Here is a 25,491-nt window from a genome sequence, read left to right as displayed (position 1 = left end):
GTGTTTGCTGACAAGTCGTGAGCATTTGGTTCGGGTCGCGGGTTTGACCCCAACACCCCGGCATGACTCTTCAATTGACAAGCTCTGCGTCGGCTCTGGATGCTAGAGCATGTCCCCCGGGAGTCCCTGCTCCGGAATGGGCAGCGTTACTGCTCCGGAACTAACCTGGAGAGCTAGTGGAGGATTGGATAGGTCCTCGGCCGGATCCTGGGAGTCCCGGAGACGCAATAGGTCTGGAAAGTGAGGCTTTCCAGTGGAGTTTCTGCTGGTTGCTGACTGGCATAAGGGGGGTAGCAGTGGTGTTGATGCTGCGATGGATCCCCACAGCCTCTCGTCATAGCCTCTCCCCAAACACCTCAGAACTATGTTGAAGTGTCACATTCACTTCCCTTGCCACATGGGGCCACGCCAAATTAGCTCTACCCACCCGGGTGTATGTGCTGGTCCGAAAAAGGGATAATTTTGGTGCGTGATAAATTTTTGCACAGATAAGTGATAACATGTGTTGGCACACCCAAGTGGTTTGGAGTCTACTATAATATTGGAGGTCCCGCCCTCCTTTAGCCTCTGTGCGTAACATTGTGATGTAAAAACCATATAAAACCAACAGACCATTACATTTTGGGCAGAATTCATAAACCTAATACAGTGGAGTCTCGATAATACAAAAGGATCGGCACCAGACTCGTAATGGATTAACTAATTTTTGGAATTAAGCTAAATCATTCCTAAAATAAACTTCAATTACATAATAAAGTGTGATTACATAAATTTTTATTATTACTTGTGATTGTGAAGTTTATTTCATGAGGTACTAGCGACCCGCCCCGGCTTCGCACGGGTGCAATGCTGAGACTAAATATACTAATTATAAATATAAATATAGACTAAAAACAAAAAAAGATAATCAACAAATACCAACAACAAAAGATACCTATTCTATTCAGTTCTTTTTTGAACTTAAATACCTTACCTTAAATTACGATTTTCAATAATTAAATAAAAAATATTTTACTTACTATTCATTCGACTAAAAACAAAAGATAATCAACAATTATCAACAACATGATCCATCTCGTAGGGTTCAGCCAGTGTTTGCAATGTACCGTGTTTTCTCGCATAATCGTCGCACATTTTATTCTAAAATCAAGTTTGAAAAGTAGGGGTGCGACGATTATGCGGGAAAATTTTTTTTGATAGGTAAAGTTATTCATTAAAAAAACGTTTATGGAAAGTACGTTTATTTAAAAAAAATAAAAAAAAAAGGTGGAGTATACAAGAGCACGCCAAACAATTTATATTAATAATTTATTAAACAAAAACCTTTCTTGAACTTTATATAGAAAACCCAAAATGTAACAACGCGAACGCAGGGCACTTAAATCTGCGACGTGAACTAACACGTAACTATTGCCGCAGTACACATTTACCACAAAAGAATGCGGGCCCTCAAATGTAGTTAACTCGGCTCTCGACAGAGAGCGCGCGTTGCATGCAATCAGCGAGATATTGATATTTGACTACGTGCGCGCACTCTATACGGGAAGTTACATAACCAAACATTAATGATGCCTACTAGCGCTGGCTACATGCTGGTGTTGCTGATGGTTAAATCAGAGTTTTAAACCAAGGTGTCATTGTTCTGCCAACTTCAAACCACTATTTTATCACTATTTATTTTATTAAATAATAAAATATTTATTAAATTTTTTTTTTTTTGCTGATATTGAACCATTGCCAATACTGTTCACATTTTCACATTTGAGGGAAAGTCTTATTGAGCACAGCTATTTAGAGAAGTTCTTTCTGATTAATAGCCTCCAAAATAAATAATTTGCACACAATTTAAGGTTTAACATTTCTATTCGGTTGACACCAAAACTTTAAAATAAAACAAGGCGGTTACCAAAATTAAGATAAAAATTACTTAAATTTTTTTTTTTTTTTACAAAAAATGTTAATTATGTATGGAATTTATGACAAAAAATATTTAGAAAACCTGAATTATGTAAACATTTCAAGAACTGACTAAATATTTTGTTGGGCAGTATTACATTTAATTAATAGTAATGAAATAAAAACAACAGAATTATATTGCATTGAGATATTGAAAGTATGGTTATAAAATAAAGGAATTAGTTTGCTACTAAAATATTTAGGAACTTTTGGTAAAAGTATTAAATTTCTATTCCAATGTAAAATATATTATTAATTACGTTGCAATAAAAATGTCTTACCTGATAAGCCATAAGTATAGAACTGAATTCTTTGAATGTAGACAGTTCCTTCATACATGTACTGGACCTAAAACAAAGTACTTACTTAAAATGTGTTTGTTGCTTAATTTATAATTAATCTTTCAAAACAAATAAAATGATTTTAATAATCTTAGCTTTATTTTCTAATGTTAAATATTACATTAATTTTTTAGCAATAATTTAAGCTGGTTTTTTTTTTGAAGGAATGAACAATAATTATTGCTGGATAATATTTAATATTAGCTGTACTGGATACTTTGCTCGCATGGAATTTAGAAGTTCCGTTGAATAATTTTAAAAAGATGGTTCCCACAGCACACTAGCATGCAGTTAAGTCTCTTTAGGTGTGCGAAACATTATGGTTGAATAAAATAATGTATAATAATGTATAAAAAATTACAATTTAAAAAATAATGTAATTATAATTACATGAGGTGGGATGAAATTTTTATGGTTTTTGTAAAAGTTCTAAAAATTCAAGGCCCAGAAGAAAAATTTAAAATTGTCACATAAAAAATGTAAAATTAAATGTAATGCATTACTAATTCCATAAAATTACTGTTAGAATACAGTGATCGAAAAAAGTTTGGGAAATGTTGCTCTACTTGATGTCTAATTTCAAATTTTCAAATATTGTTTTTCCATATAACGCACATTTAATTTGATTCGAATAAAAGTATACAGAATTTTTTTTATCAATTGCTTTACTATTTTTTAGCATGGATTAAAAAATCCAGACACTTTAATGCTACTATTAGACAAAACCAAGCATTTTCAAACATGTACTTACAGAATAATATATCTTTCTTATTGGGAAAATAGATAACCCCAATTTTTCAAAAAAAAAATTTAAATCTTGTTTATTCTGCTAGTACAATCTTTAATATATGTATTATAATGTGTCAAAAACCCAAATAGGCACTTGCAGTAAAAAGAACTGTAAAAATTATTAAAATAATATAATTACCACAACATAATGGTACTTGTAAGAACAGTAGTCTATTACTCTGAGCAATAATGTGTAAATCTTGGTATGATAAGCAGTGTTCATTACAGCTATGTTACATCTTAGAGTTCAGAGAGGTAAGTACATGCATTATGAAAATAATGTAATTAAGGTATGGGGTAAACCAAAATATCTATTAAGAAATAAAGGTTGCCATGTATCATCATAAAAGTACCTAAAAGATATAGATTTGAATATAGGTACTTATTCTTTTTTGAGATGTAGGAATTTGTATTAACTTAAATTAAAAAATAAATTTATTTATATGTAAATCATCATACTTAGGAAAATCTGTTAAAGGTATATTATTGTTATGTAACTTTCAGGACAGCAAGGACTGGTATATGGTCCTACTGTTCCTGAAACTCAGGCAGATGGTACCGTAAGTTTCACAAAAGGAAAACCTGGATCACTGAAGGGTGGTCCAGCCAGAACAGTAATTAGAGACACCGCCACGCAGCCTGATGATGAACAATGGCTACAAGATGCCGAAGTAATTACATTGCCGCCAGGAGATGAAACACTTCCGTGGAGGCAAGGTCGTCAGAGGCCCAGAATCACTAGAAAGGATATTACCACATACGACAGTGAGATGACAACCGATCAAACACATTCCACTGCATTATTTCACCATGCTTCGAGGGGCAAAATTATACATTCAGATCAAAGAGAACGTGATACAACATTAAAACCATGGACGGAAGAAGTGGTCAAACTAAAGAAAGTCACAGAAGAAAAGATAGAACTAAAGAAAACACAGATGGAAGATATTAAGTTAAAAGCAGTAACAAAAGATGAAACTCAAACAAAAAGTAAAAAACTAACACCAGACGACACTAAACATTTAAAAGTGACACCTGAAAAAGTCTCAGATGAGTACAAACCTTCTGAAGAGGTACCAGACCAGAAAACTAGTCTTCCTTGGCGACAGGTCCCAAAACATAAATTTACACAAAAGGATGATGAAACATTTATCAAAGAACAGAAACAGACTGATGAAACAGAAAAGGTTATTGTGCAGGATATAACAGAAATTGGCGTAAAGAAACCAGAAAAAAGGAAAACAGGTGACATGGAGAAACCTGATGATGTGTCAGAAATTGTACTTAAGCCAGTAAGAAAATTGAAACCAGGCGAAAAAGAAGAAAAAGAAACAGTTCAACTTAAACCAGTGAAAAAACGAGTTGTTCCAGAGAAGCCAGGAGATGTATCAGAAATAACTCCAGCCCAATTAACCGAGGAAGAGAAACCAGAAGAAACTCCTGAGTCAGTTAAATCTCAGTTTCCATGGCAAAGACGAACGAAAGTAGAGAAGGCACCTGGTGATGATGACCTTGTACCTGAACAAATAACAGATGAAAAGAAACCATCTGAAGAGGTCCAAGACCAGACAACTGGTCTTCCTTGGCGACGGGTTACAAAACCTCAATTAACACAAAAGGATGAGGAAACTGTTATCAAAGAAAAGAAACAGACTGATGAAATTGAAGAGGTTATTGAGCAGGATATAACATTAATTGGTGTAAAGAAACAAGAAAAAAGGAAACCAGGTGCCAAGGAGACACCTGATGATATGTCCGTAGTTGTACTGAAGCCAGTAAGAAAATTGAAACCAGGCGAAAAAGAAGAGCAAGAAACAGTACATCTTAAACCAGTGAAAAAAGGACTTGTTCCAGAGAAGCCTGGAGATGTATCAGAAATAAGTCTGTCCCATTTAACTGAGCAAAAGAAACCAGAAGAAACTCCTGAGTCTATAAAATCTCAGTTGCCATGGCAAAGAAGAACAAAAGTAAAGAAGGCACCTGGTGATGATGACCTTGTACCTGAACAAATAACAGATGAACAGAAACCATCTGAAGAGGTCCAAGACCAGACAACTGGTCTTCCTTGGCGACGTGTTACCAAACCTAAATTAACACAAAAGGATGAGGAAACTGTTATTAAAGAACAGAAACAGACTGATGAAATTGAAGAAGTTGTTGTTCAGGATATAACAGTAATTGGTGTAAAGAAACAAGAAAAAAGGAAACCAGGTGACAAGGAGAAACCTGATGATGTGTCAGAAATTGTACTTAAGCCGGTAAGAAAATTGAAACCAGGCGAAAAAGAAGAGCAAGAAACAGTTCAACTTAAACCAGTGAAAAAAGGAGTTGTTTTAGAGAAGCCTGGAGATGTATCAGAATTAACTCCAGCCCAATTAACCGAGGAAGAGAAACCAGAAGAAACTCCTGAGTCTATAAAGTCTCAGTTGCCATGGCAAAGAAGAACGAAAGTAAAGAAGGCACCTGGTGATGATGACTTTGTTCCTGAACAAATAACAGATGAACAGAAACCATCTGAAGAGGTACTCGACCAGAAAACTGGTCTTCCTTGGCGACGGGTTATAAAACCTAAATTAACACAAAAGGATGAGGAAACTGTTATCAAAGAACAGAAACAGACTGATGAAATTGAAGAAGTTGTTGTGCAGGATATAACAGTAATTGGTGTAAAGAAACAAGAAAAAAGGAAACCAGGTGACAAGGAGAGACCTGATGATGTGTCTGAAATTGTACTTAAGCCAGTAAGAAAATTGAAACCAGGCGAAAAAGAAGAGCAAGAAACAGTTCAACTTAAACCAGTGAAAAAAGGAGTTGATTTAGAGAAGCCTGGAGATGTATCAGAATTAACTCCAGCCCAATTAACCGAGGAAGAAAAACCAGAAGAAACTCCTGAGTCTATAAAGTCTCAGTTGCCATGGCAAAGAAGAACGAAAGTAAAGAAGGCAACTGGTGATGATGACCTTGTACCTGAACAAATAACAGATGAAGAGAAACCATCTGAAGAGGTCCACGACCAGACAACTAGTCTTCCTTGGCATTGTGTTACCAAACCTAAATTAACACAAAAGGATGAGGAAACTGTTATCAAAGAACAGAAACAGACTAATGAAATTGAAGAAGTTATTGTGCAGGATATAACAGTAATAGGTGTAAAGAAACAAGAAAAAAGGAAACCAGGTGACAAGGATAAACCTGATGATATGTCAGAAGTTGTACTGAAGCCGGTAAGAAAATTGAAACCAGGCGAAAAAGAAGAGCAAGAAACAGTACATCTTATACCAGTGAAAAAAGGACTTGTTCCAGAGAAGCCTGGAGATGTATCAGAAATAAGTCCGTCCCAATTAACTGAGGAAGAGAAACCAGAAGAAACTCCTGAGTCTATAAAGTCTCAGTTGCCATGGCAAAGAAGAACGAAAGTAAAGAAGGCACCTGGTGATGATGACTTTGTTCCTGAACAAATAACAGATGAACAGAAACCATCTGAAGAGGTACTCGACCAGAAAACTGGTCTTCCTTGGCGACGGGTTATAAAACCTAAATTAACACAAAAGGATGAGGAAACTGTTATCAAAGAACAGAAACAGACTGATGAAATTGAAGAAGTTGTTGTGCAGGATATAACAGTAATTGGTGTAAAGAAACAAGAAAAAAGGAAACCAGGTGACAAGGAGAGACCTGATGATGTGTCTGAAATTGTACTTAAGCCAGTAAGAAAATTGAAACCAGGCGAAAAAGAAGAGCAAGAAACAGTTCAACTTAAACCAGTGAAAAAAGGAGTTGATTTAGAGAAGCCTGGAGATGTATCAGAATTAACTCCAGCCCAATTAACCGAGGAAGAAAAACCAGAAGAAACTCCTGAGTCTATAAAGTCTCAGTTGCCATGGCAAAGAAGAACGAAAGTAAAGAAGGCAACTGGTGATGATGACCTTGTACCTGAACAAATAACAGATGAAGAGAAACCATCTGAAGAGGTCCACGACCAGACAACTGGTCTTCCTTGGCATTGTGTTACCAAACCTAAATTAACACAAAAGGATGAGGAAACTGTTATCAAAGAACAGAAACAGACTAATGAAATTGAAGAAGTTATTGTGCAGGATATAACAGTAATAGGTGTAAAGAAACAAGAAAAAAGGAAACCAGGTGACAAGGATAAACCTGATGATATGTCAGAAGTTGTACTGAAGCCGGTAAGAAAATTGAAACCAGGCGAAAAAGAAGAGCAAGAAACAGTACATCTTATACCAGTGAAAAAAGGACTTGTTCCAAAGAAGCCTGGAGATGTATCAGAAATAAGTCCGTCCCAATTAACTGAGGAAGAGAAACCAGAAGAAACTCCTGAGTCTATAAAATCTCAGTTGCCATGGCAAAGAAGATCAAAAGTAAAGAAGGCACCTGGTATTGATGACCTTGTAGCTGAACAAATTACAGATGAACAGAAACCATCTGAAGAGGTACTCGACCAGAAAACTGGTCTTCCTTGGCGACGTGTTACCAAACCTAAATTAACACAAAAGGATGAGGAAACTGTTATCAAAGAACAGAAACAGACTAATGAAATGGAAGAGGTTGTTGTGCAGGATATAACAGTAATTGGTGTAAAGAAACAAGAAAAAGTGAAACCAGGTGACAAGGAGAAACCTGATGATGTGTCAGAAATTGTACTTAAGCCAGTAAGAAAATTGAAACCAGGCGAAAAGGAAGAGCAAGAAACAGTGCAACTTAAACCAGTGAAAAAAGGAGTTGTTTCAGAGAAGCCTGGAGATGTATCAGAAAAAACCCCAACCCAAGTAACCGAGGAAGAGAAACCAGAAGAAACTCCTGAGTCTTTTAAATCTCAGTTGCCATGGCAAAGAAGAACGAAAGTAAAGAAGGCACCTGGTGATGATGACCTTGTACCTGAACAAATAACAGATGAACAGAAACCATCTGAAGAGGTCCAAGACCAGACAACTGGTCTTCCTTGGCATCGTGTTACCAAACCTAAATTAACACAAAAGGATGAGGAAACTGTTATCAAAGAACAGAAACAGACTAATGAAATTGAAGAGGTTATTGTGCAGGATATAACAGTAATTGGTGTAAAGAAACAAGAAAAAAGGAAACCAGGTGACAAGGATAAACCTGATAATATGTCAGAAGTTGTACTGAAGCCGCTAAGAAAATTGAAACCAGGCGAAAAAAAAGAGCAAGAAACAGTACATCTTAAACCAGTGAAAAAAGGAGTTGTTCCAGAAAAGCCTGGAGATATATCAGAAATAAGTCCGTCCCAATTAACCGAGGAAGAGAAACCAGAAAAAACTCCTGAGTCTATAAAATCTCAGTTGCCATGGCAAAGAAGAACAAAAGTAAAGAAGGCACCTGGTGATGATGAACTTGTACCTGAACAAATAACAGATGAACAGAAACCATCTGAAGAGGTACTCGACCAGAAAACTGGTCTTCCTTGGCGACGTGTTACCAAACCTAAATTAACACAAAAGGATGAGGAAATTGTTATTAAAGAACAGAAACAGACAGATGAAATTGAAGAAGTTGTTGTGCAGGATATAACAGTAATTGGTGTAAAGAAACAAGAAAAAAGGAAACCAGGTGACATGGAGAAACCTGATGATGTGTCAGAAATTGTACTTAAGCCAGTAAGAAAATTGAAACCAGGTGATAAAGAAGTACAAGAAACAGTACAACTTAAACCAGTTAAAAAAGGAGTTGTTCCAGAGAAGCCTGGAGATGTATCAGAATTAACTCCGGCCCAGTTAACCGAGGAAGAGAAACCAGAAGAAACTTATGAGTCTATAAAATCTCAGTTGCCATGGCAAAGAAGAACAAAAGTAATGAAGGCACCTGGTGGTGATGACCTTGTACCTGAACAAAATACAGATGATCAGAAACCATCTGAAGAGGTACTCGACCAGAAAACTGGTCTTCCTTGGCACCGTGTTACCAAACCTAAATTAACACAAAAAGATGAGGAGACTGTTATTAAAGAACAGAAACACACTGATGAAATTGAAGAAGTTAATGTGCAGGATATAACTGTAATAGGTGAAAAGAAACAAGAAAAAAGGAAACCAGGTGACAAGGAGAAACCTGATGATATGTCAGAAGTTGTACTGAAGCCAGTAAGAAAATTGAAACCAGATGAAATAGAAGATCAAGAAACAGTACATCTTAAACCAGTGAAAAAAGGACTTGTTCCAGAGAAGCCTGGAGATATATCAGAAATAAGTCCGTCCCAATTAACCGAGGAAGAGAAACCAGAAGAAACTCCTGAGTCTATAAAATCTCAGTTGCCATGGCAAAGAAGAACAAAAGTAAAGAAGGCACCTGGTGATGATGAACTTGTACCTGAACAAATAACAGATGAACAGAAACCATCTGAAGAGGTACTCGACCAAAAAACTGGTCTTCCTTGGCGACGTGTTACCAAACCTAAATTAACACAAAAGGATGAGGAAACTGTTATTAAAGAACAGAAACAGACTGATGAAATTGAAGAAGTTGTTGTGCAGGATTTAACAGTAATTGGTGTAAAGAAACAAGAAAAAAGGAAACCAGGTGACAAGGAGAAACCTGATGTAGTGTCAGAAATTGTACTTAAGCCAGTAAGAAAATTGAAATCAGATGATAAAGAAGTACAAGAAACAGTACAACTTAAACCAGTGATAAAAGGAGAGAAGCCTGAAGATGTATCAGAATTAACTCCGGCCCATTTAACCGAGGAAGAGAAACCAGAAGAAACTCCTGTGTCTGTTAAATCTCAGTTGCCATGGCAAAGAAGAACGAAAGTAAAGAAGGCACCAGTCGATGATGCTATTGTACCTAAACAAATAACAGATGACCAGAAACAATCTGAGGACGTTTCAGACCAGAAAAGTGATTTTATTTTTCAACAAGATATGACACATAAGGATCTACATATAGATAAAAAATTAATGATTAAAGAACAAAAGGAATCTGATGATATTCAGGAAGTTTTGCAAGATATTTCTATTTTAATGTTAAAGAAGTTAGCAGAGAATAAACTTGATGTAAAAGATACAACTGAAGATATGTCACAAACTGAATTGAAACAATTTGGACAAATAAAATCTAAAGATAAGTTACAGAAAAAACTAAGAGAAAATAAATTAACTTCTGAACCTGATGTGGTTCAGATTCCTCTTGTGAAAGGTGAACCTAAAAAGCCTGAGCCTGATGAAGAGAAAGATATAAAACTGCGTAAGAAGATAGGCTCCCCTGAGCCTGAAGTGCCTGAGACTATCAAGTTAAAGCCTTTCACTAAAGAGAAACCAAGTGATGAGAAGAAACCTCGTGACTTGGATGTTGGAAAACCTAAACCAATAGACCAGATTAGGGATTCAGAGGAAATTATGCCAGAAGTGTTCAAACTGAAAGAGTCTCCAGACAAAATCGTTGATAAAAAGAAGGTGAAAAAGGTCAAGAAAATTAAAAAACCCAAACACCCAGGGGATGAAGTCACAGCTGATGAGGTTCCATCTGATTTAGAAGAAACTGAGGATGCAACTGTTTTAGAAAAACCTACAGAAATATCTGATGTAGCACCAGAGGAAATTTCTGAATCTAAGTTGCCAGAAGAACTTCCAGTTCCTGAAAGTTCTGAAGTACCGTGGGTAAGAGGCAAGAAGAAGAAAACACCAAAGGAACCTGAAAAGATTGTGGAAGATATTCCAGATGAGGCAGCACCAAAAGAAGAGGTTGAAGAAGAAAAGCCCACATTGCCATGGGTAAGAGGTAAAAAGAAGAAGGTAATAGGAAAGAAACCTGTAGGCAAGGAGGAAGATATTGTGGATGAGGAAGTACCAAAAGAGGTTGATGAAAAACCATCCTTGCCATTACGTAAGGGTAAGCTTGAAAAACCAAAGCCTGAGTTACAGAAAGCGGAAGATGTTTCGGTTAAACCACTCTTTGCTGAAGTTAAATTGAGAAAAGTGTCAGTTCAACCAAAAGAATTACAGCCATCAGAAATTCCAAAGGTTTTGCTGAAGAGTAATGTAAAGATAATTGAGTATCCTCCTGTGGAACACAAGATTATTGTATCGATAATTGATGCTAAAATGGACAGTGGAGTACTCTCAAGGAATGCTGAAGAAGCACAAAAAGTTCTTAAAAAGAGAGTAAGAAAGGTTATTAAACTACCAGAGAAAGAAGAAGTTCACTTAGAGAAATATGAACCCTTTGAAGATGTGGATTTGGAAAAGCCCAAAGATGACGAAGACAAAGGGAAACCTTCATGGAGTAAGTTACAGAAAAAGCCAGATAAACCAGAAGATGAAACGAAGAAGCTTATCATTGGCAAAGGCAAAATACCAAAGGATGAAGATGAAAGAGAAGAAGTGAAGTTAAAGAAAATTCCTGAAAAGCCATTAGATAAGAAAGAGGATGAGAAGTTGAAGCCAAAGAAAGAAAAACCAAGTGAGGAAATTCCAAAAACAAAGAAAGATAAGAAACAAATAGGATTAGAGCCATTTGAACCATATGATTTGGAGAAGGATGAACCAGAGATTATAAGTCCTGAGAAAATACTTCCAGAGTTTTCACCCAAGGAGTCACCAGAAGATGAAAAATCCATGATACCTAAGGACAAGAAATCAAAACTAGAGCCTGAAGTTGTCCAGATACCGCTTGTAAAAGGTGTACCTAAAAAGCCTAAGCCTGATGAAGGGAAAGATATAAAACTGCGTAAGAAGATGGGCTCCCCTGAGCCTGAAGTGCCTGAGACTATCAAGTTGAAGCCTTTCACTAAAGAGAAACCAAGTGATGAGAAGAAACCTCGTGACTTGGATGTTGGAAAACCTAAACCAATAGACCAGATTAGGGATTCAGAGGAAATTATGCCAGAAGTGTTCAAACTGGAAGAATCTCCAGACAAAATCGTTGATAAAAAGAAGGTGAAAAAGATCAAGAAAATTAAAAAACCCAAACACCCAGGGGATGAAGTCGCAGCTGATGAGGTTCCATCTGATTTAGAAGAAACTGAGGATGCAACTGTTTTAGAAAAACCTACAGAAATATCTGATGTAGCACCAGAGGAAATTTCAGAATCTAAGTTGCCAGAAGAACTACCAGTTCCTGAATGTTCTGAAGTACCGTGGGTAAGAGGCAAGAAGAAGAAAACACCAAAGGAACCTGAAAAGATTGTGGAAGATATTCCAGATGAGGCAGCACCAAAAGAAGAGGTTGAAGAAGAAAAGCCCACATTGCCATGGGTAAGAGGTAAAAAGAAGAAGGTAATAGGAAAGAAACCTGTAGGCAAGGAGGAAGATATTGTGGATGAGGAAGTACCAAAAGAGGTTGATGAAAAACCATCCTTGCCATTACGTAAGGGTAAGCTTGAAAAACCAAAGCCTGAGTTACAGAAAGTGGAAGAAGTTTCAGTTAAACCACTCTTTGCTGAAGTTAAATTGAGAAAAGTGTCAGTTCAACCAAAAGAAATACAGCCATCAGAAATTCCAAAGGTTTTGCTGAAGAGTAATGTAAAGATAATTGAGTATCCTCCTGTGGAACACAAGATTATTGTATCGATAATTGATGCTAAAATGGACAGTGGAGTACTCTCAAGGAATGCTGAAGAAGCACAAAAAGTTCTTAAAAAGAGAGTAAGAAAGGTTATTAAACTACCAGAGAAAGAAGAAGTTCACTTAGAGAAATATGAACCCTTTGAAGATGTGGATTTGGAAAAGCCCAAAGATGACGAAGACAAAGGGAAACCTTCATGGAGTAAGTTACAGAAAAAGCCAGATAAACCAGAAGATGAAAAGAAGAAGCTTATCATTGGCAAAGGCAAAATACCAAAGGATGAAGATGAAAGAGAAGAAGTGAAGTTAAAGAAAATTCCTGAAAAGCCATTAGATAAGAAAGAGGATGAGAAGTTGAAGCCAAAGAAAGAAAAACCAAGTGAGGAAATTCCAAAAACAAAGAAAGATAAGAAACGAATAGGATTAGTGCCATTTGAACCATATGATTTGGAGAAGGATGAACCAGAGATTATAAGTCCTGAGAAAATTCTTCCAGTGTTTTCACCTAAGGAGGCACCAGAAGATGAAAAACTCAAGATACCTAAGGACAAGAAATCAAAACCAGAGCCTGAAGTTGTCCAGATACCGCTTGTAAAAGGTGTACCTAAAAAGCCTGAGCCTGATGAAGAGAAAGATATAAAACTGCGTAAGAAGATGGGCTCCCCTGAGCCTGAAGTGCCTGAGACTATCAAGTTGAAGCCTTTCACTAAAGAGAAACCAAGTGATGAAAAGAAACCTCGTGACTTGGATGTTGGAAAACCTAAACCAATAGACCAGATTAGGGATTCAGAGGAAATTATGCCAGAAGTGTTCAAACTGGAAGAATCTCCAGACAAAATCGTTGATAAAAAGAAGGTGAAAAAGATCAAGAAAATTAAAAAACCCAAACACCCAGGGGATGAAGTCGCAGCTGATGAGAATCCATCTGATTTAGAAGAAACTGAGGATGCAACTGTTTTAGAAAAACCTACAGAAATATCTGATGTAGCACCAGAGGAAATTTCAGAATCTAAGTTGCCAGAAGAACTTCCAGTTCCTGAAAGTTCTGAAGTACCATGGGTAAGAGGCAAGAAGAAGAAAACACCAAAGGAACCTGAAAAGATTGTGGAAGATATTCCAGATGAGGCAGCACCAAAAGAAGAGGTTGAAGAAGAAAAGCCCACATTGCCATGGGTAAGAGGTAAAAAGAAGAAGGTAATAGGAAAGAAACCTGTAGGCAAGGAGGAAGATATTGTGGATGAGGAAGTACCAAAAGAGGTTGATGAAAAACCATCCTTGCCATTACGTAAGGGTAAGCTTGAAAAACCAAAGCCTGAGTTACAGAAAGTGGAAGAAGTTTCAGTTAAACCACTCTTTGCTGAAGTTAAATTGAGAAAAGTGACAGTTCAACCAAAAGAAATACAGCCATCAGAAATTCCAAAGGTTTTGCTGAAGAGTAATGTAAAGATAATTGAGTATCCTCCTGTGGAACACAAGATTATTGTATCGATAATTGATGCTAAAATGGACAGTGGAGTACTCTCAAGGAATGTTGAAGAAGCACAAAAAGTTCTTAAAAAGAGAGTAAGAAAGGTTATTAAACTACCAGAGAAAGAAGAAGTTCACTTAGAGAAATATGAACCCTTTGAAGATGTGGATTTGGAAAAGCCCAAAGATGACGAAGACAAAGGGAAACCTTCATGGAGTAAGTTACAGAAAAAGCCAGATAAACCAGAAGATGAAAAGAAGAAGCTTATCATTGGCAAAGGCAAAATACCAAAGGATGAAGATGATAGAGAAGAAGTAAAGTTAAAGAAAATTCCTGAAAAGCCATTAGATAAGAAAGAGGATGAGAAGTTGAAGCCAAAGAAAGAAAAACCAAGTGAGGAAATTCCAAAAACAAAGAAAGATAAGAAACGAATAGGATTAGAGCCATTTGAACCATATGATTTGGAGAAGGATGAACCAGAGATTATAAGTCCTGAGAAAATACTTCCAGAGTTTTCACCCAAGGAGTCACCAGAAGATGAAAAACCCAAGATACCTAAGGACAAGAAATCAAAACCAGAGCCTGAAGTTGTCCAGATACCGCTTGTAAAAGGTGTACCTAAAAAGCCTAAGCCTGATGAAGGGAAAGATATAAAACTGCGTAAGAAGATGGGCTCCCCTGAGCCTGAAGTGCCTGAGACTATCAAGTTGAAGCCTTTCACTAAAGAGAAACCAAGTGATGAGAAGAAACCTCGTGACTTGGATGTTGGAAAACCTAAACCAATAGACCAGATTAGGGATTCAGAGGAAATTATGCCAGAAGTGTTCAAACTGGAAGAATCTCCAGACAAAATCGTTGATAAAAAGAAGGTAAAAAAGATCAAGAAAATTAAAAAACCTAAACACCCAGGGGATGAAGTCGCAGCGGATGAGGTTCCATCTGATTTAGAAGAAACTGAGGATGCAACTGTTTTAGAAAAACCTACAGAAATATCTGATGTAGCACCAGAGGAAATTTCAGAATCTAAGTTGCCAGAAGAACTTCCAGTTCCTGAAAGTTCTGAAGTACCGTGGGTAAGAGGTAAGAAGAAAAAAACACCAAAGGAACCTGAAAAGATTGTGGAAGATATTCCAGATGAGGCAGCACCAAAAGAAGAGGTTGAAGAAGAAAAGCCCACATTGCCATGGGTAAGAGGTAAAAAGAAGAAGGTAATAGGAAAGAAACCTGTAGGCAAGGAGGAAGATATTGTGGATGAGGAAGTACCAAAAGAGGTTGATGAAAAACCATCCTTGCCATTACGTAAGGGTAAGCTTGAAAAACCAAAGCCTGAGTTACAGAAAGTGGAAGAAGTTTCAGTTAAACCACTCTTTGCTGAAGTTAAATTGAGAAAAGTGTCAGTTCAACCAAAAGAAATACAGCCATCAGAAATTCCAAAGGTTTTGCTGAAGAGTAATGTAAAGATAATTGAGTATCCTCCTGTGGAACACAAGATTATTGTATCGATAATTGATGCTAAAATGGACAGTGGAGTACTCTCAAGGAATGTTGAAGAAGCACAAAAAGTTCTTAAAAAGAGAGTAAGAAAGGTTATTAAACTACCAGAGAAAGAAGAAGTTCACTTAGAGAAATATGAACCCTTTGAAGATGTGGATTTGGAAAAGCCCAAAGATGACGAAGACAAAGGGAAACCTTCATGGAGTAAGTTACAGAAAAAGCCAGATAAACCAGAAGATGAAAAGAAGAAGCTTATCATTGGCAAAGGCAAAATACCAAAGGATGAAGATGAAAGAGAAGAAGTGAAGTTAAAGAAAATTCCTGAAAAGCCATTAGATAAGAAAGAGGATGAGAAGTTGAAGCCAAAGAAAGAAAAACCAAGTGAGGAAATTCCAAAAACAAAGAAAGATAAGAAACGAATAGGATTAGAGCCATTTGAACCATATGATTTGGAGAAGGATGAACCAGAGATTATAAGTCCTGAGAAAATACTTCCAGAGTTGTCACCCAAGGAGGCACCAGAAGATGATAAACCCAAGATACCTAAGGACAAGAAATCAAAACCAGAGCCTGAAGTTGTTCAGATTCCGCTTGTAAAAGGTGTACCTAAAAAGCCTGAGCCTGATGAAGAGAAAGATATAAAACTGTGTAAGAAGATGGGTTCCCCTGAGCCTGAAGTGCCTGAGACTATCAAGTTGAAGCCTTTCACTAAAGAGAAACCAAGTGATGAGAAGAAACCTCGTGACTTGGAAGTTGGAAAACTAAAACCAATTGACCAGATTAGAGAATCAGAGGAAGTTATGCCAGAAGAATCTCCAGAGAAGACTGTTGATAAAAAGAAGGTGAAAAAGGTAAAGAAAATTAAAAAAACCAAACATCCAGAGGAAGTAGTCTCAGACGAAGGATTTCCCTCAGACCTAGATGAAGAAAAATTTGATCTAGAAATCCCTGAGAAATTAGTTGTGTCTGAAAAACCTTTGAATGAGATTGATGTGAAATTGGACAAGGTGCCATTAGTAGAACAAGACATAGTTCCAGTCTCTGATAAACCTGTACATCCTTGGAGGAGAGTCCGTAGACTTAAGAAACCATCTGATGTAATTCCTGATGAGCCAGATGTGAAACCGGAGGAAGAATACGAAAAGCCTGAAGAAGTTTCTCTTATACCTACTCATATAATTGAAGAAGCTGATGAAGAAAACAAAGAAATTCATTCAGTTGCACAGGTAACTCTTGTTTCCAAAGCTGATAAAGTTTCTAAAAAGGTTTCCAGGGAGGAAGATGAAAGTGTGGAAGATTTAGAGGAAAAGCAGTTTTCATGGCATAAACAAGTAAAAGTTGAGACTGTTTCTAAGAAAAAGTTGCAAACTGATTCTAAATTACCCTTTATTGGTGATGATGATAGACCACTCAGTGAGTTGGAGATTATTTCTCAAAAACGTGTAACCGAATCTTTGTTTAAATTACCTGAAGAACCAGTTATTGAAGATGTTGAAGTTTCAGAAGATAAAAGAACTGTAAGACATTCTATAGTACAGAAGAGTGTTGCTGAGATATCTGTGTCATCTGGTGGGAATCTTGCTCCAAGATTTGTAAAACGTTTGGTGCCTGTTGTTTCACGCCCAGAGAAATTGACCACTTTTGTGTGTGAAGTGGAAGGTCTTCCCTTCCCAGATATTACATGGTATCACAATGATCAGGAGATTGTTCCCTCGAAGCGTGTAGTGATGAAGGTGCAGGAGAAAACAGTGATTCTGGAGATAGAGGAGACCAAACTAAGTGATGTTGGAATGTACACCTGTCGGGCATCTAATGTTGCTGGGGTAGCCACTTCTACAGCAAACCTTATTGTACTTGGTATGTTCTTGTGCACATTTTTGCAACTGTGTTGATCTGAGCAAAGTTTTGACAATAATATTGAACTACTATTTTAACCTATGTTAACATGCCTGAGTGTTATCTGGTGTTTTGTAGACTAACACAATTACTGTAGTTTAAATGGTTGTGATAATATTTTTGGTTTTTAGAATCTTGTTACTGTTTTTTTTATCCAAGATAACCATTGAGTGTGAGTACTTTTGAGTCTAATACATTTTTTTTTTACTTTTATATATAATAGGCCAATATTTTTTATTTTGTTTCTAACTTTTAACTGTAATGCATATCAAAAGATTTTTTTCTTCTTATAATTAGTTAACACATTCTGTGGCAGAAGCTAGCTGTGCTTAAATAGCTTTACAGCCAAGCTACGATTTGGCTCAGACACTGTGTTACCACTGTTCGCCAAGAAAACTTGCCAAGAACTGTTTCAGTTGCCTTCTAACTTTGCCTTGTGCAGGACTCACCCTTTCCCTACCATGCCGTGTTATTTGATTGCCTACTAAACAAATGGATGGCTGATGTTTGCTATGTCAAAACGTAAGAATATGATGAATATGTTTGCTGTGCAAATTATTTTAAGTACCAAACATGTAAATTTTATTTTCTCTTCAAATAGCAAACTTTCATAAGCTGGTATATTATACAAACATTATTTATTTGTAATTTATGTTTTAAAACTATTATGATCAAAGTCTTGCGTCAGTATTTTATCATCACTGTTTGAATGCTTGCGGAAACAGAAATATTTTTACAGCTTTGCTACAAAGTTTGCATGACTTCTTGTAATGGTTTTCACAGACAGAATGTAAAAACTAACCGTACTCACCTTTTTTGCACAGAAGAAGAAGAAACTGGCACGGCGCCACACTTTGTGAAACCGTTGAAACCGCAAGTTGTCGAAGGAAAGCAACCGGTAACTTTGCAGTGCACAGTGCTGGGGCAACCAACGCCGGTTGTGAAATGGCTTGCCAACAACAATGAAATCAAACCATCAAAGGGGAAGCAGATCAGCTACACTCCAAAAACTGGAGTTGCCAAACTCGTAATTCAAGAACCACAAGAAGAGGATGAAACTGTCTATAGTGTTGTTGCTACAAACAAATTTGGGAAAGCAGAGTGCCGATCAAACATTGTAATAAGTGAGTGATACATAATTACTTTTTTTCTTAATTTTTCAATGGTTCTTTTATTCATATTAATAGCCACATTTACAAATTACACTATGAATGTTATTGTTTATTTTCTAGGAAAAGCAGCAACCACCTTCAAACCAGAAGTACTACATGCGCCGAAAATCACCCGCCCATTAGAGGCAATGATCGTACCGAAGGAAAGCACCGTAATTTTGGAAGTTGGTTTCGAAGGGAAGCCAGAGCCCGAAGTCAAGTGGTACCGAAACGGAAAGGAGATAGCTGAAAGTTCTGACGTCATCATCAAGACATTCGAGCAAAAAACAACGCTGAAGATATTAAAGGCACGCAAAGATGTGTGCGGCAAATACGAAGTCAGAGCTCTAAATCCGGTGGGAGAGGCCCGAACTTCTGGTTCTCTGGCTGTCAAAGGTTAGAACCCTGCAAAGATTTCATAAGAGGTTGTTATAAAATGTAGTATCACCACAATTTATTAATTGTTTCCTATTTTTCCAGAACCAGAAGATGAGACAGACTCTGTAGTTCCTCCAAGGTTCATCGAACCGTTGAGACCGCAGATCGTGGCGGAAGGACAGGCGGTAATAATGGAGACGACCGTTGACTCGTACCCCACGTCTTCTTTCCAGTGGTTCAAACAGCATGTGCCCATCAAGGTGAGCATACTTTATCATAACTTTTTTTTTTTTTTTCTTCACGTTTGTTCCTTTGTCTCTGGTTGGGACCGCCAACGTCCGGTGTTTGTTGGTGCAGTCCTGCCCGGAGATGCGCGTGGTGACGGAAGACAACCGCTCGCTGCTGGTGGTCAGCGAGGTGATGCCGGAGCTTGCCGGCAGCTACACCTGCAGGGCGGAGAACGTAGCGGGCTCCGTGATGTCCACCGCCACGGTGGTCGTGATGCCGGATCGGCAGTGGGAGGAAACGGTGGAGCTGGAGTCCCCCACGTTCGTGGAGAAGCTGACCAGTGTCCGCGTCATGGACGGGGAGCAAGTGCTCTTCACGTGCAAGGTGCTTACCACGGGAAGGCTCTGCGTTCTGTGGGCGCTTCGGAGGTTGAGTGGTCAGATCACGCGTCTCCCATCGAGTTGAATTCAGGTCCGGAACCCAGCGGGGCCACGCTTGGACTTTTGTCGTGAGCCTGTGGGTTTTATGGCGGTTTCCCTATTCTTCCCGATCATTAATTCCGTCAAGGCTCCACATTCATTTTATCAACTCATCATCTCTAATAATGGGGATTAAAAAGCATCTCACTTGCAAATCGTAACTATTGTAAAACAGAAATGATAAATGTAATTCCGCAAGACCCTTCGGGAATCCTACATATTTTTGACCCTGTCTTTAATTAAGTACTTCGATGCTGATAATACATCTAACTGTAATTAATCTATCCTAATATTTTGACCACTTGTAGTTTTTTTTTACAAGATGTCTTCGCATTTGTAGGTACTGACAGACTTGTTTAATTTTAACAGGTTACTGGCAAGCCAACACCAAAAGTTGCTTGGTTCCATAAGAATCAGCCGGTGAAGGAGGCCAAAGACTTAACAGTCTACCAGGACACTGAAGGTGTTTGCAAACTGGCAATAGCCGAAGTTTTCCCGGAAGATGCTGGGGAATATACTTGCCATGCCATCAACGAAGTTGGGGAGGCGGTATGCGCTGCTTCCCTCGTCGTCGAAGGTTTGTATCCTACTTGCGAATTATTTCTGTACTCCGCGACTTTGGTCCTTTTGTAATTTAAAATAATAAATTACATTCTGGATAAGAGTAAAAATCCATACTGCACCTCTACTCATAAACATTTTTTTTTTTCCAGCTTATGAATACGTGCCGGATTCCGAAGTAGCATCAGTTACCGTCGCAACATCGCTGATTACTGGACAGAGTGGGTCAGAAGAAGATCTTTTAGTGGAGAAGGTAAAATACTGGCGTTCCATTTATGATCCGGACTACAGTGGATAGTGTGCAAATGTTTAAAATGAACTGCATGATACTGTTAAAACATTGTAAAAAAATAAATTACAGTACCACAATGTATAACTTATATGTGACATGAATATGGCAATTATTATTAAATAAAAATATTCAACATTACAAACATTCATACCAAAACTAAAAATAAAATAAGATACATATGTTTTTGTGATATGTTTTTGTGAAAACATTGTTTAGACATAAAATTAATTATTGTTACATAAAGCAACAGACTGTGAAAGAAGATTAAAACATGTATTTTTGACACAGTAGTAAATCTTCTGGTCATTATTTTTTATGTATTTTATGTCTGTATGTACATATATAAAGATTTACCTTTGTATAATAAATAAAATATTTATAGATTATGGCTATTTTCATGGGTAAAAATTTTATGGCAGTACAATAAAATCATAAATTTTTTAACCATACAAGTTTTACTGTCATATACTCATCACGAAAGATAGTAATTTAAAATAAATAGAACATTGTTAATTTTTACTAAAAGTTATGTTGTAATTAATGTTTCTGAAGCATCATTGTATGTGTACAAATTTTACTAAGACCATATCTACTCTAAAAGATCATCTTACCTTGTTTATGCATGCACGGTTTCTAAAGAAGTGGTTTCTCCACCAAAGGAAGTGCATTTCATGCATAAACAGGGCCGTCCAGAGAAACTATGGGCCCAGGGGCAAATAACTTTATTCGACAATACTAAATGTACAAATTTTCAACCCCACAATTTAAAAATCTCGAAACTCAACTGGGCTTCTCAAGTATTTTGTCTTCTTGTACCCTCCCCATCCCCAATTATGCATAGTTGAACTTCACAGTTTGCTGAGAACTTGTGGTCAGTGGCGCAAATGGATTAATCATTACACAGGCCTAGAGGGGACTAATCAGTTTACCTAAGTTACTCAGTGATTACTATCCATGCATTATATAATCAAAAACAGCCTATCAGTAGATAGCATAATTTTGTGTCATGTAGACTTTCAAAAGTATTTAATTTTTATTAGTATTTAGGTTTTGCGAAATGTTTTTTGTAGCTTATTTGCATATTTTTTGTGGTACTATTAATTTTTGAAACCACATTTCAGATTGCATTCAAAATAAATTTGATAGAAATGTATAATATGAACGCACTGACTCCTCCAAGACCTAGCTAGCTCATTATACCAACTACAGCGGACCGGATATATGTTGGCCCACGGACCGTAGTTTGAAGACACCTGGTAGAGATAAAAAGATAAGAAAATGACTTTTTTTTTCTATGTAGTCAGTGAATTTGTTTGATAGTGAAATTTATTGGGATTTCAAATGCTTCTCGTAAAACTTTTTGGATTGTTTTCCAATACTGTGTTGTTTCACCGCCTGATGGTACTGGCAGATTTATGAAGTCCGAGGCCCCTTATGACCAAACAGTTATCCTCATGGGTTCACAGTTTAGCATCAGTTCTCACAAGCCCCAGAGGTTGCTGGTTCAAGTCCCACCTCAGGCATGGGCGTTTGTATTTTCCTTAGACAAGTTTTAATTTAGGCAGGGGTGTAGGAACCGGGGGGGACAGGGGGGACGTGTCCCCCCCAACTTTCTAGACCGTGATATTTTTATTTTATAATATTATTCTGCCCAACTTTATTTGTAATTTCTTCACTCTCAAATTTTATCTTAAGGACACAATAATAATTTTAACATCAATGTATCCAATGGTTAGATACAAAAACTGCTTAAAAAGCGCTATTTTGCACTTTTAAAATCAAAATCCCCCGTCTTAGTAAGAGGGGAATGGGTTTACATGACATCAAAATCACTATTTGTCCCTCCCAACTTTATGAATACAGCTACGCCAATGAATTTAGGAAATGTTAAAATAACTTGTATATTAAACTTTAAGCAGATCCATTATATTGAATTGAATACAAACATGATTACAGATACTTATACATAAAATTTAGCTAGTTAAAATTGGGACTCAATTAAAAAATAAAGTTATGGTTGTGTAGGCCTTTTAAAAACCTGGGCTCTAATAGAATTATTATTTGGGAAAATAGCTAAATCAAACCCTGCTTGGAAGTGTTTTGAATATCATTGCCAAAAAAAATAGGCACTGTTTCGACATTTACATCACCATATTATAAGCCACAGTGCTCATAAGTGTTTCTTGAGTTAAATTATGAGAATGTTGAATAACAAATATAATTTGTGAGATCTAAGGGGTTGGCTATATATGTACTTTGCTATAAATTTTATTGGTTCCCTATCTAATTTCTTTTCGGCTATGATCGGCTACAGTCATATCAATAATTGGTCAATAATTTTTAAAGGAACTCTTTCAATTATGATTCTCACACAATCACTCATGCTTCAGAAATATTTTTAGAAAGATATGGATGGATATGTAAGTTAAATTAGTACTTTAAAATCGTTGTGAGGACTACTCAACTGTGGGAAGTTCATGTAATGTTGGTTCTTCTTGCAGGAGAGTTTGTCGGACTTGCTGGAAGAGAAACTGGCCACTGAGGAACAACTCAGTGCCCCTCATTTCGAGACTCCGTTGGAAGACATAATTCCCATTCGTGACGGGGAACTTGCAAGGTATTTGTTCTTACAACGCTTGCCTAGAGCCTTGAAGAGCGTCTAAAGGTCATTTTACATAATTATTGAAGTGAAACTTCTTTACTTACAATTTACAATTTTCGAGCGTCACGGAAATTTTGATTGCATGAGGGGAATGGTTAGGTCCATGGTGGGTGAACCGGTAGAGCAGGAGAGTGCGTCAGCAGCGACGCCACTCCAACGCATGCGCTAGCGATTGAATTGGAAGAGGGGAGGGGGGATAGGTGCATAGCATAGCATGTTATGTATATGCTAGTTGTAATGCCGAAATGGAAGACGGCAATGGAAAGATAGAAATGATGCTGCAGTGTTGCTACTGAATTCTCTTAAAGCTGCTTGTGTTTTTCTACTCCTCAGTTTACGTAACGGCCAACGATTGGTGCTACCATATTTATTTTATTTTATTTAAAGTGGCTGCAATTTATTTATTAATGTGGAAAAGAGTTATTGATCTGTGTTCTCAACTTTATTAATACAATTCATTTTTAATGTGAATAGTGTGATTGAAAAAGTAAAAAAGACACAATTGACTTAATTGGTTAGCTTTATAAGTGTAATTATTTTTGGTATGTGAACACTGTGATTTAAAATGTTAAAAGGATGTAAAAACTTGTGTAATTTACGTTCGATTGGAGTGTTTTTGTATTCTTTCATTTTATTCAGCTGGAGATCGTGATTTAACATAATGCTCAAATATAATAAAAATCCAGAAGCAGATAAGAGGTATTATCAAAGGCAATGTGGGAATAAACCGCCAAGAGAGGCGCCAAATAATGCTAGTGAACGAATGCGAGAGTAGAGGATGCGGTAACAGGGATTTTTTTCGTTTGAGATTAGACTCACATATTTTCAATTATTATCTGTTGTTCAATAAAAAAATTCTAATAATTTATCTCTATCTATAACTCATACGCAAGAAGTTTCACTTCTGCCGTGTCCACGCACAATTTTTTTTTTTCGTCCCAAAAGTTTTTCTCAGAATACACAAGATACAGGGACATCAGTTCGTTGATGAACTATGAGTCCGTAGTGATGGGAAACAACTGTCGCCAGCCACCTGGCTCACAGTTCTCAACTGTGTACACTGGCAAACATGGATGCATGAGTTCCAACATCATAAGACAAAAATAAATGAAATTACACCAATGATTAAAATAATTCTGATGCCAGATCTGAACTGAGTCCTTGACAACAACCCTGGTGTCTCGGCTTCCCTTTTTTCAGCCCGTTTTGGCCCACGCTGAACCTGCGAGGCATCTGCTCTGACACCATTTCTCGCTGCCGGGAGGATTTCGAATGATTTTTTTTTTTAGAATATCTTCCTAATTTTTTTTCGGGCGATTGTTACGAATTTTCAGTATGGCCGCTACGATGATCTCTCGTCGGATTTACCGGTGCGTTGTAGAGAGATTTTAAAGGCAGTTTGGGTACATGTCCGGTGTTCAATAAAATATTTTTTGTTGATTGTTCTCGAGGTAAAGTTACGAGCGCGCCGCGCTGAAAGTTCTCGCGATTGGCCGCAGGCTGGAGGTGAAAGTGGCGGGCAGCCCGAAGCCCACGGTCACGTGGTACAAGCAGGGCACTCGGCTGGCGCCCTCCAGCGACTTCCAGATGGAGGACCTGGAGGACGGGACCTCGGTGCTCACCATCACGGAGGTGTTCCCCGACGACGCGGGCGAGATCGTGTGCGAGGCGCACAACGAGCTGGGCGCGGAGAGCTGCGCCACGGAGCTCGTGGTCGAAGGTAGGCACGCGCGCGGCCGTGCGGGAACCTTTTCCTGAACCTCTCGGCGGAAGGGGCCAGAGCACGAGTTTATTATTTTTTTTATGCATGTATGCTAAAAGTTTATTTTTTAAACTGCCCTCATTTGGCTGAAGCTCGAGATTATTTTTTACCTGAAATTGTAAACTATGTGACTTCAAAAAAAATAATCTGTATTTTTATTTTAATTCCATCTCGGGACCACTTTGGTTGTTCAATCTGAAGTGCTTGGTAAAAGGGTTTCGTGATCAGAGCCTTCAAACGGCCCTTAGTCGTATGTATTATCTTTCTACTACATATACACAGCAGCTATTCCTTTATGAATGTGCACTTTATGTACTTGTGGTGGGCTTCAGAAAAGTTACTCTATTGAAAATTCTCATCATAGAAAAAAAAAAAAGCCTTACCGTCTACTAATTCGCTTGACGTGATACACCATTACCGAGCACGTCGGAATGAACATTTTGTAATATTTCCGGCAATTATTTATGAAAAGTTATCATTAGAATGTTGCTTTAA

The 25,491-nt window shown here is 37.4% G+C and overlaps 1 protein-coding gene across 9 annotated transcripts in view; it reads left to right on the top strand.

Annotated features, from left to right (window-relative positions):
* Positions 1 to 25,491, top strand: part of LOC134538265 (titin) — a 358,395-nt gene that overhangs the window by 204,924 nt on the left and 127,980 nt on the right. For 6 of the 9 annotated variants that reach the window (XM_063379416.1, XM_063379419.1, XM_063379418.1 and 3 more), the window contains exons 75-83: positions 3,591 to 17,444; positions 18,308 to 18,607; positions 18,716 to 19,030; positions 19,115 to 19,272; positions 19,370 to 19,624; positions 20,089 to 20,296; positions 20,433 to 20,533; positions 23,074 to 23,189; positions 24,734 to 24,954. The exons of 2 other annotated variants lie outside the window; for them this stretch is intronic. In XM_063379416.1, coding sequence (XP_063235486.1) covers positions 3,591 to 17,444; positions 18,308 to 18,607; positions 18,716 to 19,030; positions 19,115 to 19,272; positions 19,370 to 19,624; positions 20,089 to 20,296; positions 20,433 to 20,533; positions 23,074 to 23,189; positions 24,734 to 24,954 — 15,528 coding nt within the window. The remainder of the gene's footprint in view (positions 1 to 3,590; positions 17,445 to 18,307; positions 18,608 to 18,715; positions 19,031 to 19,114; positions 19,273 to 19,369; positions 19,625 to 20,088; positions 20,297 to 20,432; positions 20,534 to 23,073; positions 23,190 to 24,733; positions 24,955 to 25,491) is intronic. One more of the 9 variants, XM_063379423.1, reaches the window with a different exon arrangement.

Source organism: Bacillus rossius, chromosome 13 (assembly GCF_032445375.1).
Source record: "Bacillus rossius redtenbacheri isolate Brsri chromosome 13, Brsri_v3, whole genome shotgun sequence".
NCBI classification, from domain to species: Eukaryota; Metazoa; Arthropoda; class Insecta; order Phasmatodea; family Bacillidae; genus Bacillus; species Bacillus rossius.
Note: the sequence above shows the minus strand (reverse complement) of the source record. Positions and strands in the feature narration are given on the sequence as shown.